Genomic DNA, 17,872 nt, shown 5'->3' on the forward strand with positions numbered 1-17,872 from the left:
AGACCTCATCATTTTAGATGTAGCAGGAACAATCTTCTGACAGTAACTTTAGAGCTAGGCACATTTTGGGAACTGGTCTACATTTTTTAACCTAATGATTGACATAAAAATACTCCACAATGGGCAAGATATAAAACCGAATTTAAGAACCGTAACTTTTTACATTACAATCCCATTTCAGTATTTTGACTGATGCCATCTGATTTCATTTTAGAGGCCTAAATGAACTGTATTTTGCTGAATATGTGGATTTGTAATTTTCCAAGAAACGCACCCTCACTAAGGACTAACCCTAGGAAAGCTACACTACCAAATAATGCATTTTAGTCTCCAGTAGGTTGTATTGACGACAAATCAAATTGTTGCTTCAAGGTAATGATCATGGAAATAGTTTATTGTTGCAATCACATTTGCTTGAATGAACAAGGATGGGAAGGTTACACATTTCAGAAAGATGACGGATTGAAACCCTCGAGGAACAGAGAAGTAAAACTGTCAAGAATGATATTGCAGCATCTTGCATTGTTAGAATCTGCAACAAAATTGCCATGTACTTTTGGAATTGCATACCATCATCTTTCATGTATGGAGAATTGTCTCGAGATTGCTGGGCTTAAATTTGACCTGTTATCAAAAGAAACACAGGCTGATTTGATAGCTGGGAATCGGACCCTTATACATTTGTTTGAGACATTTCTGATTATTAAAATCACATTGTTTGAAGGAGGGGAGATTGTTTCTCATAATTGGTTAAACCTTGTTCAAAATTTCAAAGTTGTCAGTTTTATTAAGTTGAATTATTTAGCAATAGTTTGCTCTGAATAATCAGATATTTTCCTTATATGAATTGACATGTGTTATACATATGGTTAATCCTCAATGTTAACTGCACGGTGGAGACCTAATCACGGCACCTGTCTGGTATCACATATGCACCGTCAATGTCACTGGCGATTTTGGGGTACACTGGTCAACATCTTTCAAATATGTGATAACAAGGCACACACCTTTGAACAAGTACTGGCTGTTCTGTACCTCAGTACTTTGGGCCACATATTGATTCCTCCAAGTGATTTCCCACTTCCCCCACCCATCACTGTACTGATGTTCCTTATTATAAAGGTACTTGGCTTGAGATCTTGGGCAAAAGTGCCTATGGCAACCATCATTCAATTCAGTAGCAGCATGCATTAATGTTAATAAGTTCAGGGCTTTCTATTGGTGGTAATGTATCTATTATGGTCTCCTTGTGGTGATGAAATCTAAACCCGAGACATGGCATAATATATGAATGAATGAATGAATGAATGAATGAATGAATGAATGAAGGAAGGAAGGAAGGAAGGAAGGAAGGAAGGAAGGAAGGAAGGAAGGAAGGTTGGATGTAGATGCTGGTGGGTCAGCAGGTGGTGAAGTCATACGAGGGAACAGAGTGGGGACTGCCAGGAGACTTGGGCAATGCGGGGGTGTCCCCTGCACAAGATGAGGGAGAGAGAATGAGGCTAGCAGGGTTGTCTCCAGCATTGGATGACTGAGCAAGCAGCTAGCGTGCTGTCTTGCTCCAGTAAGAAAGCTGGGCTCAGAAAGACTGTCTTCAGCAAACCCAGCCTGTTTTCAATTGTTATCTTTAATATTCCCGTAGGCTCTTCTATAGGAGTGAGTATGCAGAAATCTCATGATTGTGTTCTGTCTCCTGGGTAAACCCCTATCAATAAGACTGCCAGGGAAGTATATATTGCCAAAATTATATGGAATATCAATTTTTGTAACCAACACTGGAGTGTCTGGTTCGTCCCCTTTTTATTTATTGGTAACATAGAAATTGATGAGCTGTGTAAAACGTCACACATTTTGATTTGTATGCTCGATTTGATGGGAGTTTTTGACTTTGTCCGCTTGTGGACACTGCTTGTACTATGCATGGTGATATGTAGTAATGACTCCACTCGTCTATAAGCCTCTGTGTGGCAGTGTAAGATCATGCTTCCAGCTCTCTGACAGTCTAATTTTCTCCTCCAAGCATCCATGAACATTGGCTTCTACGCCGGGATTATCGGTGGAAGTGTTGCTGGCATTCTCCTGATAGGGATCATTGCTTACTGCTGCTGTTGCCGCGACCGAGAGGACAAGGAAGACTATGAGATGGCGTAAGTTCCACATTGAATTATCTTCTTACTTTCCAGCTAGTTGGAATCATTACTTTGGACGTTGAAGCGCACCACCTTATTTTCCTCAGCCACCATTGACTAGAGCCATCGTGGTGCCCAAGTTACCTGGCTAACTAAAATAGTTTAACAAATGTGTTGCAAATTGGCCCTGATAGGTGAAGATTAGCAGTAATTGGTGCATTTGCCTAACAGCCGATAGGAGTTTCTGTGTGCTCTGAGATAAAACACTGCTGCACGAAGGTTTAACAATGTCCGCCAACCACATTTTGATGTGCTTCATTTGTTGATTTCTTTGTACAGGTTTGTGTTTTTTTTTTACTTCGGGGAGGGGGGGGGGTTTGTGCAGGGTTGTATTCTGAGCATGTCAACTTTCCATAATCCTGTCTGGAGTAAACCAACAAACGTTCCTGAAACTGGAGATTTGTTGCATTTCATTTGTTTCACAAACCCAAAAAAAGGCAGCCCCCTTGTTCAAAGCCATGTTTGTTGAGAGAAGAAATTGTTGAGTCACTTTTGACTTATAAAAACAAACTGGCGAGTCCCTGTTTCATAACTTTTTGACGACATGGCTCCCGATTTGCCTTTGCTCTGCTTATCCAGCGAATCAGACGCCGGCAGGCGAGAAGCCAGCCCCCAACCCGAAAGCCCACACCTCAAGGCCCCGTCTGCTCCCTGTCTGGTGCCTGGTCAGGCACATGAAAAATGAAGCTAAAGTCATGTCCACTCGCATTCAAACCAGCTCCCAATGCGGCATCTAACTACTTCTTTCTCAGTAAGTTTGCGCCTGCTACTATCTACAGCGTTCCTTCCCAACTAACTGCCAGACCACCGACCTATCCCCTTCTGCTCCATTACTGTGAAAATGTACAGCTCCGCGCTATACCCATTATGACACTCCCCCTCCTGCTGTACCTGTATTTTACCTACCTGCATCTACCTAATGTGATACGTTTACAGCCTGCGCTGTAGCCTACTTTAGCTTTCTGCAACCACCTAATGTGACACGAAAATGGCTTGACTGCCTAGAACGCCATGCCGCCTGTGTCCTCACCGACTACTGCACACCCAATTTAAGGCAGATTAACATCCACCAGCCCATCCTTAATCGCAACCCGATTTGTACTTACTCAAACTTTCGCAGTAGCAGTCTGATGCACCAACGCCCACTCGCCTTGCCTTGCTTACTGTGCAATTCTGATGACCTATATACACTCTAATATCTTGCGTACGTTTCATCCAAACGCAATTGTAATTGCTGCCACCTGTCTTTCATACCCCCTATTCCTAGTGGTCTTGTGTGAAGTGATTGGGATGCCCAAAATTGACTTAAGTTTCAACCACTGCTTAATTGCAACTTACAACCTGGTACACTCCCGACCTGTGCCGTTTCTCTTTGTCCAGTTAGATTTCGATTTAGACGGTTCTTTTAAATCTGCTTTCAAGTGACCTCCGGTGCACCGTGCACACTGCCTAACTGCGGAACCTAGTAGTGCTCCTCACATGCAGGCTGAACTTTGATGTACTGCTCTATTCATTCGCCATATGCTTGTTTGACTGCTGCGGCCCCTGTAACATGAGGTGTGTTTCTGCCAGTTGGCCTGCCTGTAATGTAATTTACCTGATTTAACCATGTAGCCCTGTGCTGCCCTCATGCCTGATTATACCTTGTAACCCACCTGACTCTACCCGCTGCCCGATTCTTTTCTGCAGCCCCTGTAACATGAGGTGTGCGTCTACCAGTCTGCAGTGCAACTCGCCTGAACTAAACATGCAGCCCAGCGCTGCCCACACACTAGCCATGTCTATACTATGTATCTATTTGCAGCCTGAGCTACACATTTGCCTTTTCTATACTATGCAACTTGATCATTAAGCACTTGTAACGATTGTAACTACATTTGTCAGTCTTAGATAAGCAACTACTGTAACCACCCCCTTAAGAACAAGCTCCCAGATGCCTCCGGGCTAGTTGCGCTATATAAGTGTCAAACTAAATAAATAAATAAATAGGCTGTCACAGACGTTACATCAAAGAATTGAAAAGAAGAGGAGGCAGGGTTTTAAAAAAAAAAACACGAGTGCAGTGGTAAAAGGTTGGCGAGACTGAGGGTATGGGGGCGGATTGGTCTGCCATCCACCATTTGGAAAGAGAATCCAAGTTATTGAAAAGCCCTGTTTTCAGCGAGTTAGTCAAAATGGTGGTAGTGTCATTTCGACATATAACCAAAACGTGTACCTTGCCCGCCCTCCTAAATCGAAGGAAAAAGGAGTTCAAGCGGATCTAGAGCTGGGTCTGCAGCACGCTCTAGTGAGTGGGTGAATGAGTAGAGTACAGAGGGTGAGGGGAATGCTGATGAATGGCTCTCACACACCCTCAAAGGGTGGGTGTGCATGCTCGCCCCCTTCCCATCACATACATCAGTGTGAGGTGAGTGGCTACAATTTGAACTGATCAACAGAGGTGTGTAGATTAGTGGGGGGGAAGAGACCTGGACAAATGTTCAAAGTACCTACCTGCCATATGAGCCTGTATGCAGGGGCCACAGGGCTTGGTCAAATGACCAGTGTGCTCTGCATATAGTGCCGCATGCTACTTACAGGGCTTACAAGGAATGTCTTGTGTGTACCATGTACTGGTCCAAAGGCTATACCATATAGTGTGTGCAGTACAGGCTATTACAGCAGGCATGGCCCAAGCATTTATTCCAAAACTAAAAAAAGACACTGCAGTAACTTTCATTAAGGGTAAGTTAAGGTTACCTCTACTAAATCTGTATAAAACCTTACAAATGTATTGACCAAAACTCTGTGATTTTAAGTTGTGTATCTAACCTTTATTGGCAAATATCTGAGCGTTTGAAGGTTTTCTAAAGGTTTTATTCAACCCAGTGTGTTTGTTTTCATACCATTCTACACATGGATTTTTGTTAAGCAAGTGGTTGCACAAGTGGTCTCTAGTGGTGAAGTAGCAGGAGCCTGAGTCTGTTCGCCATTACCTTTGCTTGGAGGAGGAGTCTCTTAGCAGTGTTCTACTGGACTACTGCATAAGCTCCACTTTGGCGCAGTGTACAAGTGGTTGCACAAGTGGTCTGTAGTGGTCCATAGGTGGGACGAGTCTCCCGACAGACCTGCAACAGCTGTAAACCCTTCTTCTTTTTCTATGGCGCCGTAAGTAGAGATGCCAGGTAAACGTCATTAACAAATTCAACATGTAAGACGACTACTGGAACTACTAGCTTGAACTAATCGACACATGACCCATTAATTTCGAGTGGCCCTCTTAATCAGTCCAACTAGTTGAAGATCCTTATTTTTTCGACCAGGAAATGAGGCACCTCCCATTGCCAAAGCGAGGGTGGCAAATGTGTCCGGTTCTACGGTCGAGCAGCGCAATCGGCACAACCAATAGCTGAATGAAATTGCCGACAATCCTCTGTTCGAACTGTTACTCATTGCAGCAGGGTAAAGGAGTCGTAAAGTAACAATGGAAACCAAGTGCCATTAGTTTAGTCTTCCGCTGCTAAACCGCCAATTTCTCCCTAACTACAAAATAGCCAGCGACTATCAGCCTGCCCAAATCGGCTTATTGATTTAAACACCGGGGGAGACAACGATTGTCTATTAGAGCCCGCTATTGCCACTCCAGCTTCAAGCCCAGTATGAGACACCCTAGAAACTAGTTTCAATGCGAGTTTTGGAGTGCTTCAATTTGCCATAAGGATCATATTAGAACTATGTGGACAGATACATGAAGACATTAGTTGGCAAGGAGATGGAATTTTGAACTTGCAAACATTATTGATAAGAGCAGGTCTGGACACGTGTGCAACCTGTCAAGTAAGTCGCAACCTGTAACTGACGAAGTGATCAATCTTGCCACGACTCAAGCCGGCCGACATGCGTTGGATGAACCAGCTGATTCCTCTATTCACAACCCCACCCAAAAGGAAAGATGCATGCAAAAACGCCGGCAAAAGCTATTGGCTAAACAATCCGCAATTATCAAATCCAGCGACACAATTATAGAATCCAGCGAGCAGCCCATTAACTCCACAATGACTCTGGTGATGCGTTTCAGATCGAAAAAGCAACGCAAGAGAGAACTACGTCAGAAGAGCAGGTATTCACAGAGTGCAGTTACACTAACTAGCTGGCTGTCAAAGACTTGGCACATGACAATGACCCAGCCACGGCTCGACTAGTGCATTCTAGTAACACTCTTGCCCAGAAAGAGCCTGCTGACTTATTGCCAATGCAGAATCGATCAACAGACTCAAAGGTTAATGATGCCCGGAATGTACCTTTGACGGTTGCCATTAACTGTGGCAATCAGACTCTTGCAACAGCACGGACTTCAGCAGAGTCACAAACAGTGAGCAATCAAGCAGTAGTTTCCCTTGATCATATAGTTTTAACGACCTGCTCTTATCAATAATGTTTTGCAAGTTCAAATTGCTAATTTGCAAAAAGATATAAATCGTTCTGATTTATTGGGCTTGTTTCACAAAATGCTGACTCTACGAATTTTAAAATCTTGCGATTTTGTATTCATTGAGCTGTTAAATGGCATGAGTCCACTGTATACTGCTTGAAACTACTGCTTCAATTCACTCAAATCAGTCGTCTTTGAATTATCTGGGTTACATAATAGATAAGAGTGTATCAAATGATTGTTGTTCGAAATGTAAGCAGTGTTCACAGGTGGCGCATAAAGTACCTCGACTCCGTGAGCCACACTCCAGTTTGATGACCAGAGGGGGGTGGGAGTCGTTGAGAAGTGTACCATCGGTTCCCGCCCTTTCTAGTTGTTGAAATTGTAGAGTGGCTAACTGGAGCACGAGAGGCCACTCCCACCTCCTCCAAAAGGACAGCTTTGCCGAGTTGTTGTTGAAATACAACCTAATTGTACTCTAGTAATTTAGATGGTTACCATTTTCATTGTGGGTGCTTAGAAGGGCAACAAAGGACGCCTCTTTGGAGGACTACTGGTGGGAGTTAAAAACTAGTTGTATTCGGAACATATGTTGCCTGATGATGAGCAGAATGAGAATGTTATTGCGATTGATTAAGATACAAAAAAGATCAGGAAGAAAAGAGAACATTAATTATAGCATAATTAGTATTAAGGCACTGTTCTGGCGTGTACCCTGTGCTCTGTCCAAAATGTGAGCACCTGAAGAAAAGCCCTTATGGAAAATAGTGGCCCCATTAATCACAGAAAAGAGGTCCATCCTGTACAAGCGACTGAAGGTGCCCCCTGCAATCAACCAGTTCACACAGGCACTGGACAGGCAGACCGCTACTCAGCTTTTTAAGCTGGCGCACAAATACAGGCCAGAGACTAAACAAGAAAAGAGGCAGAGACTGTTGGCTCGTGCAGAACAGAAGGCTGCCGGCAAAGGGGATGCCCCTACGAAAAGACCACCGGTGCTTCGGGCAGGTGTCAACACAGTAACCACCTTGGTGGAAAACAAGAAGGCCCAGTTGGTGGTAATCGCACACGACGTGGATCCTATCGAGCTGGTTGTGTTCCTACCTGCACTGTACCGTAAAATGGGTGTCCCGTACTGTATCATCAAGGGTAAGGCGAGGCTGGGACGTCTGGTCCACAGGAAGACCTGCACTTCTGTTGCCTTGACACAAGTTAATCCAGAAGATAAAGGTGCATTAGCAAAGCTGGTGGAGGCTGTCATGACCAACTACAATGACAGATACGACGAGATTCGTCGTCACTGGTGTGGTGGCATCTTGGGCCCCAAGTCTGTGGCCCGTGTGGCTTAACTGGAGATGGCCAAGGCAAAGGAACTGGCCACCAAGCTGGGCTAAAGTAACCATGTTTGTTCTGTACATACAAATAAAATGTGACAGTTGTCAAAAAAAAAAAAAAAAAAAAGATTTGCAAGAATTGGTTGGAGTGTAGAGGTCTTTTAGGCCATTCCATTTGCCTGTTTCTTCTACACAATGTCTCCTATAATATGTCTCGGGAGATTATCCTTGGGTTTTTGCTTTTAACATCAAATCTAGGAGAAGAGGTAAGGGGGGGCAACACATCTAGAATAAAATGAAGGATGTTGCAACAACAAAGAAGAAGGCTGGTGTTGAGATTTCCATCATACCCTTCATGTCAAAGCCTAACCTCTACCACAAAGATGTTCGAAAGGCCTATGTGAGGATATGGCAGGTTGTGTGGCAGTAAATAGTGCTGAAGCAATGCTCTGGAGAAGGTTGGGTCGAGAAACTACCATCCCTGAACAGCTTACAGGCTTTACTATTGGACAGCAATATTTTCTATGTACCTATACTTATTACCCTTGTGTTTATGATAAACTTCAGGTAATATCACTATTTCCCCTACACAGTTGTATCACTAAATCAAAAGGTTTTTGCACTTGCAATATCGTGTCTTTCATACTACCAAATGGAAACACATTAAGAATGTGCTCACTCTTGTTTAGCATGTATGTATATTTGTTCTATTGCAGAGCCAATATGTGAGCATTACAACTAGCATAGCCAAACAAACAATATACATTTCCCAGTATTAGCAATAAAGCAGTTGAGTTGATGCTCTGCATCCGACTTTTCTATTCACTTGTAAAATGTTTAAAATTCCTCCAACCACCAAATCGGGGTGGGGGGCTCAATGTGCCATTGTGACACATTAAAACCTCAAATCATACTCCCAATTGAGATGCTGTGGCTTGGCAAGCCAGCGGCAAATGCGGGTATACAGAACAACCTCTGAATAACCCTTTAGATCCATAAAAGCAATCTCCTACAGCCATGGATGAGTTCTACAAGTAAAGCTTATTCAATCCTCCTGCACGGATGCCTCTACCCTTTATTCTTTGCTTTGATGGATTGACATAACCTGACCAAAGAGGTATGAAGGGCAGTACAGGGTATATTTGCACCCTGTACCAAAACAATACCACCCATATTTGGGTGCCTCTTAATTGTGTAATCATGGAAAAGAAAAATGTATGTTGCAAAAGTTGGCAAATCTTGCCCCCGAAATATTGAAACTGTCAAAAAATAGAATTTGGAAAAATTGGCAAGATTTTTACTGACTTAGGGTAAAGGCATTCAAAAGTGGTTTCCAAGCCAGCTCAGCTCTGAGATTTAGTTTTGCCTCCATATTGTTGAAGCAAGCATTACAAATCAGAATATGGAACATTTTGGCAAAGTGCTCATTTTAGGACGTTCCACTGGATTTACCGTCTTGGACTGGTCGTGAAGTTTTCCGATTGCTCGCTTCTTTCCCAGGCAGGTTATGTCTTGTGGGTCATGTCTTGTCCTCCAGGCTCTGCCTCTCTGCATCTGCAGTCATGCAGCTTCTGAATGACTTTTGGGAAGTGCCTCTTGGCTGTCTGAAACCGTTTTAACCTTATAATGCAATCTAAAATATTCAAATAATGTTCTGAATGTTTTCCAATTGTGCTTGAAGAAAGATTGTATCAAAGCCAATAGTTTAGAATGCATATATGTGGAATGCTTTCCAGTCAAACTTTCTTTGATCGAGAGCTGTTCACGTTATATGTAATTAGGCAATTTATGACAATAGACTGAATTGAACTGTCACTGAGGGTTCTCCAGCTTAGCCTTCAACTGAAAACCCTTTGGGCAGAAGGCTTTCATGAAACTGTGATTGACATGGACCTTAAAAATGGGCAAGATGTCTTGTAGGACGTGGTCAAGTCTTCTGAGTGTGCAATTCCTGGCAGTTGATGTCTGCATCTTACCTGTGCAGATCAGACAAGATTGTTATTTTGCGCTGGTGGGGCACAGTGATCCAACAGAAGATGGGAACCTCTCCCTGAGAAACCAGACAGAAGGCCGTGGTGGGGAGGCATTGAGTCAACTGTTCAATGTTTACAGAATGTGTTAACAGTTTAAATGGGTAATTTAATAAAATGTACATCCCTGCCAGAAACATAACTTTCCTTCAGTCTCTGTGCTCAGCGGTTTTATGCATTTGATGTAAATACATCTCTGGATAAAAGCTTCTACATGCATCTCTGCCATTCTCTTACGTGGTCGAACATTTGTGAAGAGAACACTTATTTTATTGTTGTATGTGTATTAGGGATTTGTAACCAGCTACATTAGTCCGATCATTGCTCCAAAGTGCAAGGAGTAGGGTGCGCATAAAGTCGGGGGAGATTCACAGATAAGCCTGGATGATTAATTACAAATCTTGACTGAGCGAGGTTGGGAAGAGAAATTGATGCACCAGTGAGGTTTAGGAGCCACAGATGTCAGGGGGGGGGCATTCATGGCTAAGCCCGGAGGCTGCAATCCAGACCTTCACTGTGTAAGAGAGAAAGGTTGGGAGGAGAAGTGGGAAGCATGCCAGAGATGTTTTGGTGTCATTCACTGCGAAGCCTGGAAGCAGGAATGACATGCCTTCAGAATATTAACCTCATTATTTAGTCCCCCAATACCCTGGTGGAAACCTCAAAATGGGGTCATGGTGCATTGTTCTTCCTAATCACCAATAAACAATACCTTTAATGAGAAAATGGAAACCTTAATTTAATCCTTCCATCCAAAAATGTTTAATCCCTTTGTATTGGATCCTTCCACTTTCACCTTTGAACATTTCTTCTGAAATAAACTTTAACATTTGGCAAACTTGTTTTTAAACTTGACAATTAACATCTTGATCACTCCATATTGTACTGCCAGTAAATTCCCATCCAAGGATTTTTCACTTAGCTCCAAAAGGTAGAGCGCAATCTTTAGAACAGAAATAACTGCCCATTGACCATTTGGAGCATGTGTAGTCTGTAAACATATGATGGGATTGAATGGAATGGCAGAACAGTATGACCCACTTCCTTGAATTCCTTGTGCTCGCTCATACTTCAATTATTGTGTGTTTCAGTGAACGAGAAGAGGCCGAGCAAACTGAACAAAGAAAGCCGGGGAGACAGCGGGACGATTATGATGATGACGATGACGAAGAGCATGACCAGAGAAGTGCAGGACCACCCATGCCACCAGCCAACAAGCCCAGAATGATTCCAAATGAAGTAGACGCCTAGACACCTGAGTGGGGGAGTTGGTGGAGGGGGGAAAGATGAACTTTGCAGCCTTTACGATGCTGCGTTTTAAGCGAGCCATTGAATGACGTGGGTAGGATTGCGGCATTCTGAAGCCAGGTACAGATACTAGAGACCGAGATTGCATGAAGCACAGTAGGTGAACTTGTGCTGGTTCAGTGCGGCTTATGACCGCAGGTCTAATGGCTGCTCTGGGTTCACTGGCAGCATGTGTACTAGACCAGGCTGCATTTGATACAGTGGGGTGAAGATGAAGCGAATAGCTAGCGCTGGCATCTGGTCCAGGGACTGCATCCAAAAGAACATGATTAAATTGGCGCTACTATTTTTTAACAATTTGACCACACTCGCTGTTTCTGAATAAACTCTGTTCGAGGTGCCATTTTGGAGAAAAATAAATACATACATTTTCGGATGACAGTTTTTAAATCTAGTTGGTCTCTGATCCTACTATCTGTATCATTTCTATTTTTTAGGGCTGACATTATTTTTCTTTTTAATAAAAAAAAGTGTGTATATTTTGAATGGTTCCAACAGCTTTGCATTTTCATTGATTGCTCTTGATGATGGGGGAAGTATCTTTTGGTTTATCGTTATTACTTGCACGTGATGGGAGGAGGAAACGTATTGGAACACATAATATCGTTGTGCAAGTACTTCAATTCCTCTTTTGGTGTTCATATTTTCTCTAAAAGTCCCCTAAATGTTACCCAACAAGCAGACCACTATGGGGAGATTCCAGCTAAATTTGTACAACTTATTACCTGTTTTTAGCAAAATGTTTCTAATGCTCTTTCCAAAACTGTTCATTTAAAAAAATGAATTCATGTGGCCTGTAGTGGAAAGCTGTTGCCAAGCTCTAAAACATTTTTCCAAATGACAAGAAAAATGTACAGAAATGCTGCAATACAAAATCTTACAGCACACGCTTTGATGCATGATGGGGACAGGGGGTGAAAGAGTTGAGAATTTGGTGGAGATCGAAGATGAAACCTAGTGCTACAAAGTGCATTAAGCTCTACCATTGTACATTTAACCATGAGGATCTAGGCACCCCAGTCACGTCTTGGTGAAGTTCTGCTAAATCTATAGGTAGAATTGCTTGCTTGCTTGCCTCGTTCTCATTTGAATGGCGCCATCCTCTTCTAAATCATGTGCACCTCCTAGACCATTGAAATATCTCGTAGACCGTTTGTGGGCTCACCTTCCCACAAATCATTAATCTCCAAGAAAGTGTTGGTCTCCTTTGACATCAATGGGATCACCCCCAAAAGCATCTGAATTCATCCACCTTGGGGAACCCAACTGCTTGGGTTCAAAGGCTGTAGGTCTGGTTGGGGTGGGGCTGATGCAGCTTGTATTTGAGGATCCACTTTGCTCGTGATCACATGTTTTCCCCTTTATTCCATACTTGTCTAGCTTAGCCTAACTTAGTTCAGTACAAACGTCTGTTCAATTTTATGAAAGTTGCGAGAGGTGTGTTTCAGGAAACTGTGTTCTTTCCATGTGGTTACTGATCCTTCGCCAACACTCCGGTCTTGCTTTGCACTGTATAAAAATATGTTTGTACCCTGCAATTACTGGTTGAAATGGTCATCAAATACTGTTACTTTGCACCTTTTAGGTGGGGTTACATGTTTGCAAGAGCCCAGTGGATGGGCAGAAAGCCTTTCAGTGGGATAGGGGACAGCTGGACGTCCAAGCCAGTTGCTTTATAACAGAGACCACGAATGTCGAACCAACATTTTGTGTAGGAGAGGGCACTTGACAGTTCTGGTTTTTGAAAATTGTTCACTCACTTGCACCACTACTGGGTTCTAGCATTGAGTTTTCTGTTCCCTGAGCTGATACCAAGGCTCTTCGTTATCGCGGCTAGTTAGAAATTGAGATTGTACGTTTTCTTTTGTATCCTAGTACAGTGGGTATTTATCCCTCTTTTTGATGTATCAAATCCTTGTAATTAACTCGTACTGCCTACCCTCAAGGCACACAAAACCTAGTGGAGCAAAAGCTATTAATATGGGTAGTGGAGTCGTTGGTCCCTCCTTTGCGTCTAGCATTGGGATTTGCTGAAACATGAACATTCTGGGTGTCTCTGCCGTGAACTTAATCGGCAGAGTCCCAGATGTATGAGGCTTGGCAGAATAGTGTTTCCTTGCTCTACTCGTTTTGTTTGCATTGTGTGTCTGTGTTTTCTGTTAAACCCTTTCATTATTTTCACGTGTTTGTGCCCATTTTATTGCTGACATTTAATCATGGCATTTAAAGATGCGTTTGGCCCGATGGGCAAATGCTATTGGCCTGCCGAAGGCTTGTGCTAAAAGCCCATCTTGTGATGAGTATAACACTGTCACACGGTGATGTGGTTGCAGAGAGACTGTTCATGCAACTGGGGTTTATGCATTTTGAAATGGGAAGTGGAGGTCTTGGCTTTGTTAGTGCCACTCCGCTGATGGCAGTAAAACGGTGGCTTGCAGTGCAAAGTTTTGGTAGTGCTCTGAATAAGCCAATCAAAGCACAATGGTTTGGGTCACTGATTAAGCAGCAATCCACTGTTGCTTTCTAGCTAGGTTTGCGTTATATGAATCACCTGCAGAGATGTTTTGAATGCATTTGTTCCTAAATTGACAAATTGCAGTAAATATGCTCTTAAATGCACCTTTAGTTCTTCCAATGAGGCCCTGGATGCTGGTTGCACTGGTGTGATGTGCGTGGCTGTCTTGTACTATCCAGGCTTTTATATTATAAATGTAGAACTACAAATCCGAAAATGGAAACGTGGGGGAAACTATAAGCTATTCATAGATCTGTGGGGCAGCGCAGAAGGCAGAGTGTAGTGCTGCACATCCTCCTAGGAGTTGTCCATTTGGCAGCAAAGTTCACTTATGCCCACATTTGTCTACTACCAAAGTGACACAATGTACCATTCTTTGTGTTGACGCTGAGCCTGTGATGCCACGCCCACACAATTACATCTGATCCTTTATAAAGCCTCCTCGCTGTATCCTTTCTGTGTCCTTCTTCCCTGTTGTCCGACTGTCCCAGCCACATCTTGGGTGCCAATCATGTTTCCTTACCCAAGGAAAATCAGCATTAGCCAAGCCATGTTGGTGTTCCCTACATACTTTGGGGTGGGACTGGATGGCAATAAGGCATGGGTGTGGTTTGGTGGCACATGGGCAAAAATCTGGAGTGTTTATGTTGGCAGTAGCTCGGTGTGTATTTGCTTTGTGAGTTCTGTAAGCCAAAATATCAACTAAAATGTGAATTTTCAGTGGTTTAATTGTTTTATTTATGCAAGGCAGACTAAGCGCTCTCCACATTCCAACCTATGACCTGCCCATCCAATTCCTTGAAATAACTGTCTGAGGTCACCAATTAATTACACAAAGTTCAAAAATGTAGCTGAGAGGTTCATAGTACTTGAGGCTGCTACCACCGGCAAAACTGGAAATCTCTAGAGAATGAACCTCCCTCACTTTGGCCATGCACCTCCAAAATAATTAATAATCAATATACTGTGTTCATTCAAGAGTATTGAAACAAAAACTGAAGAAAAAGTCTAGCTAATGGAACTTGTAAGCTTCCAGGGGCAGCAAATAAGGACTATGTCCACATCTATGAAACATAATACAGCATTAAGTTGTAGCTCTTAATCTGCAATTCTAATTTAAATTGTACTTCATAAATCATTCACAGACATACTCGTATCCCACCAGATAACAAAATATCCAGCTCACAAACCACCAAAGAGGCTGTTGATTCATAGGCAAGATGTCCCATAACAAAGTAAGATGATACACATCTGTTGTCATCAAACGCTCCTCTATCAGTGGTACATAGTAACTCTATGACTCTTAAAAGGATGTTGCCTTCTTTTTCCATCTAAATTGGGAATAAGGAATACAGACTCGTGCCTAATTGCAACATAACACTGAAACCCCTTGCATCAAATCAGAGGTCTGTTAATTTGAAGCAGAGAAACGTTGTTCTCACTTCTTCAAAACCTACAATTAAAATGTTTTCTTTATCGCTGGTCATTCTGGAAATGGAAATAATTACATTGTGCAGACATTTATCAAAAAGTTCAGTCAAAGGGTACAAATGCGGGGACGTGGCCAGCTAGCGGAGGATGAAGGTATGAGATCCGAGCTTAGACCCATTTCCTGCATGAATCTCATGTTTTCTGGGTTTGGAAAGAGTCACCAGTGTGGGGGAGGCTTATTGAACCCCTTGCAGGGGTGCAGACCAACTTTGGAGTAAGACTTGGTGGTCGCAGAGCAACTCCAGCCCCCACACTTCCATTAAGACCTACCAAGATGGCAGCCAGCACCTTACCAAGATGGCAGCCAGCACAGTGTTATATTGCCAGGGGACTGGCAATCTGAGAAAGTATCTGCGGGCAGGGCCTCTGTCTGGCTATGCGCGTTGCGGTGAAACACTGCAGGCAGGAGTCATGGTGGTGTAAGACTGGCGCACAGCGCTTCTTCTTGCTGAAGGAATTTTATCCATCAGCTATGATTTTTGAATACCAAGGCTTGAGCCTCATTACTCCATCTTCTCGGGTTGAGTGTATAGCCGTGGGCTAGTGTTCTTCTTGGTCTTTGTGGACTTGTCACAGTAGGGCTGGTTTCACAGGGTCTTCGCCGTGATGGGCCATGGGTAGCAGTCGAAGGGGTTTGCAGTGGTGGCAGTGGGTCTTAGGGTTCGGGTTCTGATCGAGTCCTTGGCAGAACTTCTTACTCTGCTTCGCTATATGTTCGTCCAACATCTTGATGTCCAGGTCTCTGTGAAGGTCTGCTATCCGTGTGAAGATTGGCGCTCCAGACGATATCTGCATGGCCTTGTTCTGGACTATCTGAAGATGCTTCCGGTTTCGTTCATGGCAGGTCCTCCATGCTGTGCGAGGCATACATCAGGGTAGGTCTGATGATTGCCTTGTAGACGTTGATCTTTGTCCGGAGGGGCATGGACTTGGTCTTCAGGAGTGGGTAGAGCGCTGCCATCTTTCCTGTTGCCTTTTGTTGAGTATTCTCGATGTGGCTTCCCCAGTTGTTTGCTGTCCAGGGTGTCACTGAGGTAGCGGCTGCTGCTCTCCCATTTGATGGCCTCCCCGTTGAGGCTGATGTGCGGGTGCTCCTTGATCTTCTTTCTGGTGAACAGTGTTGCAGTTGTCTTGCTGGTGTTGAGTTCGATCCGCCAGTCGCTTTACCAGGTTCAGATGGTATCCAATGAAGCTTGCAGGTTCTTTGCCACATCCTTTTTGCTGAATGACTGGGAGATGACTGCAACATCGTCCGCATACAGCGCCAGGTTGGTCTTGTGGAGATCTGTTGGGATGTCGTTGGGGAAGAGGTTGAACAGGAAGGGTCCGACGTTCAGTCCCAGTGGCACGCCTGCTCAGATGGGATGTGATGAGGACATCTCGGACCGCATGGCGACATGGAAGGGGCGGTCTACCGGGTAGCTTGCTATCGTCTTCACCAGGATGTTTGGAAATCCCAGGTCAATCATCTTGTGCAGCAGTTCCTTGTGCCAGACTCAGTTGAATGCTTTGACGACAACCAGGAAGACGATTCCCATGGACTTCATGATGTTGAATCCGTGGCTGATGGTGTCCACCACTCTCAGCAGCTGATGGGTCGTTGCATGCTCCTTTCAAAATCCAAACTGTTCCTTTTGCTAGCAGATTTCTTTCAGAGGCGAACTCGCCGAGTCTGGCGAGGAGGACCTACTCTAGGAGCTTTGATAATCCAGAGAGCAGGCTGATGGGGTGGTAGTTTGCAGTATCCCTTGGTGGTTTGCCGGCTTTTGGGAAAAAATGACCCTTGCTTCTTTCCAGGAACTCGAAGTGCTGGAGCCTCATGCATGCATTGAAGATCTCAGTGAGGTGCTCCATTGATTCTGGCGGGAGGTTCTTGATTGCCAGGTTGGTTATTCCCTTGCTCCCTGGTGCCTTGCCGTTCTCCAGCTTCTCTGCAAGTCCTGCTACCTCAGAGCTTGTGCACTCCTTGATATCTTCTGATCCCAACCCGGTTTGGTCTTTTGCGAGATGCTTTTCAACTTCTTTCTCCTCTCTGTATGAGAGCCTACTTGCCTTGTTCGGGGTGACCGAAGCCTATAGTGTCTTGGCAAGGACCTCTGCCTTGTCCTTGTTGCTGCAAAGTGGGTTCGTCCCTGGATTGGTGGGCTTGGCTCCTTCTTCCCAGTCAGGAGTCATTCTCCATACTGAGTTGTCGTCTGCTTCAACTGGGCTGTTGCGGCCTCCCACTTCTCTCCCTGGTGCTGTTGGATCTGTTCCCGCAGGAGTCTTGTGAGCGTGTTGAACTTCTGCAGGAGATCAGGTGTGCAGTACTTCTGCCACTGGCGTCAGCCCCGGTTCTTTTCAGTGATTGACTGTTCCTCTCGGTAGGTCATAGATGGAACATCGGGTTGTCTTCTGCTTCGGAAACGCTGCTCTTGATTGCCTGCTGGACTACTATCATGGTGTTCCACAGCCCTGTCAATGTCTTGCTTGGTGCTCAGCGGGTTTGGTGTGACCTTGCTGTTCAGCTCTTCCTTGTAGTGGCTGCAGTCGGCTCTTCTGAAGTTGTACTTCTCTGCCTGCTGGTAGGGATCCATCTCATCTCCCACAGTGAT

General features: G+C 44.2%; 1 protein-coding gene and 1 pseudogene across 1 annotated transcript in view; both read left to right on the plus strand.

Annotated features, from left to right (window-relative positions):
* GPA33 (glycoprotein A33) overlaps window positions 1–11,758 on the plus strand; it is a 299,569-nt gene extending 287,811 nt beyond the window's left edge. Inside the window, exons 6-7 of the mRNA XM_069635968.1 lie at window positions 2,021–2,147; window positions 11,056–11,758. Of these exons, the coding sequence (XP_069492069.1) occupies window positions 2,021–2,147; window positions 11,056–11,215 (287 nt within the window). The 3' untranslated portion in view covers window positions 11,216–11,758. The remainder of the gene's footprint in view (window positions 1–2,020; window positions 2,148–11,055) is intronic.
* On the plus strand, window positions 4,856–8,028 carry LOC138526549 (large ribosomal subunit protein eL8-like; annotated as a pseudogene).
* Window positions 11,759–17,872: the final 6,114 nt, after the last annotated feature.

Source organism: Ambystoma mexicanum, chromosome 7p (assembly GCF_040938575.1).
Source record: "Ambystoma mexicanum isolate Mex_15411 chromosome 7p, UKY_AmexF1_1, whole genome shotgun sequence".
Taxonomy (NCBI): Eukaryota; Metazoa; Chordata; class Amphibia; order Caudata; family Ambystomatidae; genus Ambystoma; species Ambystoma mexicanum.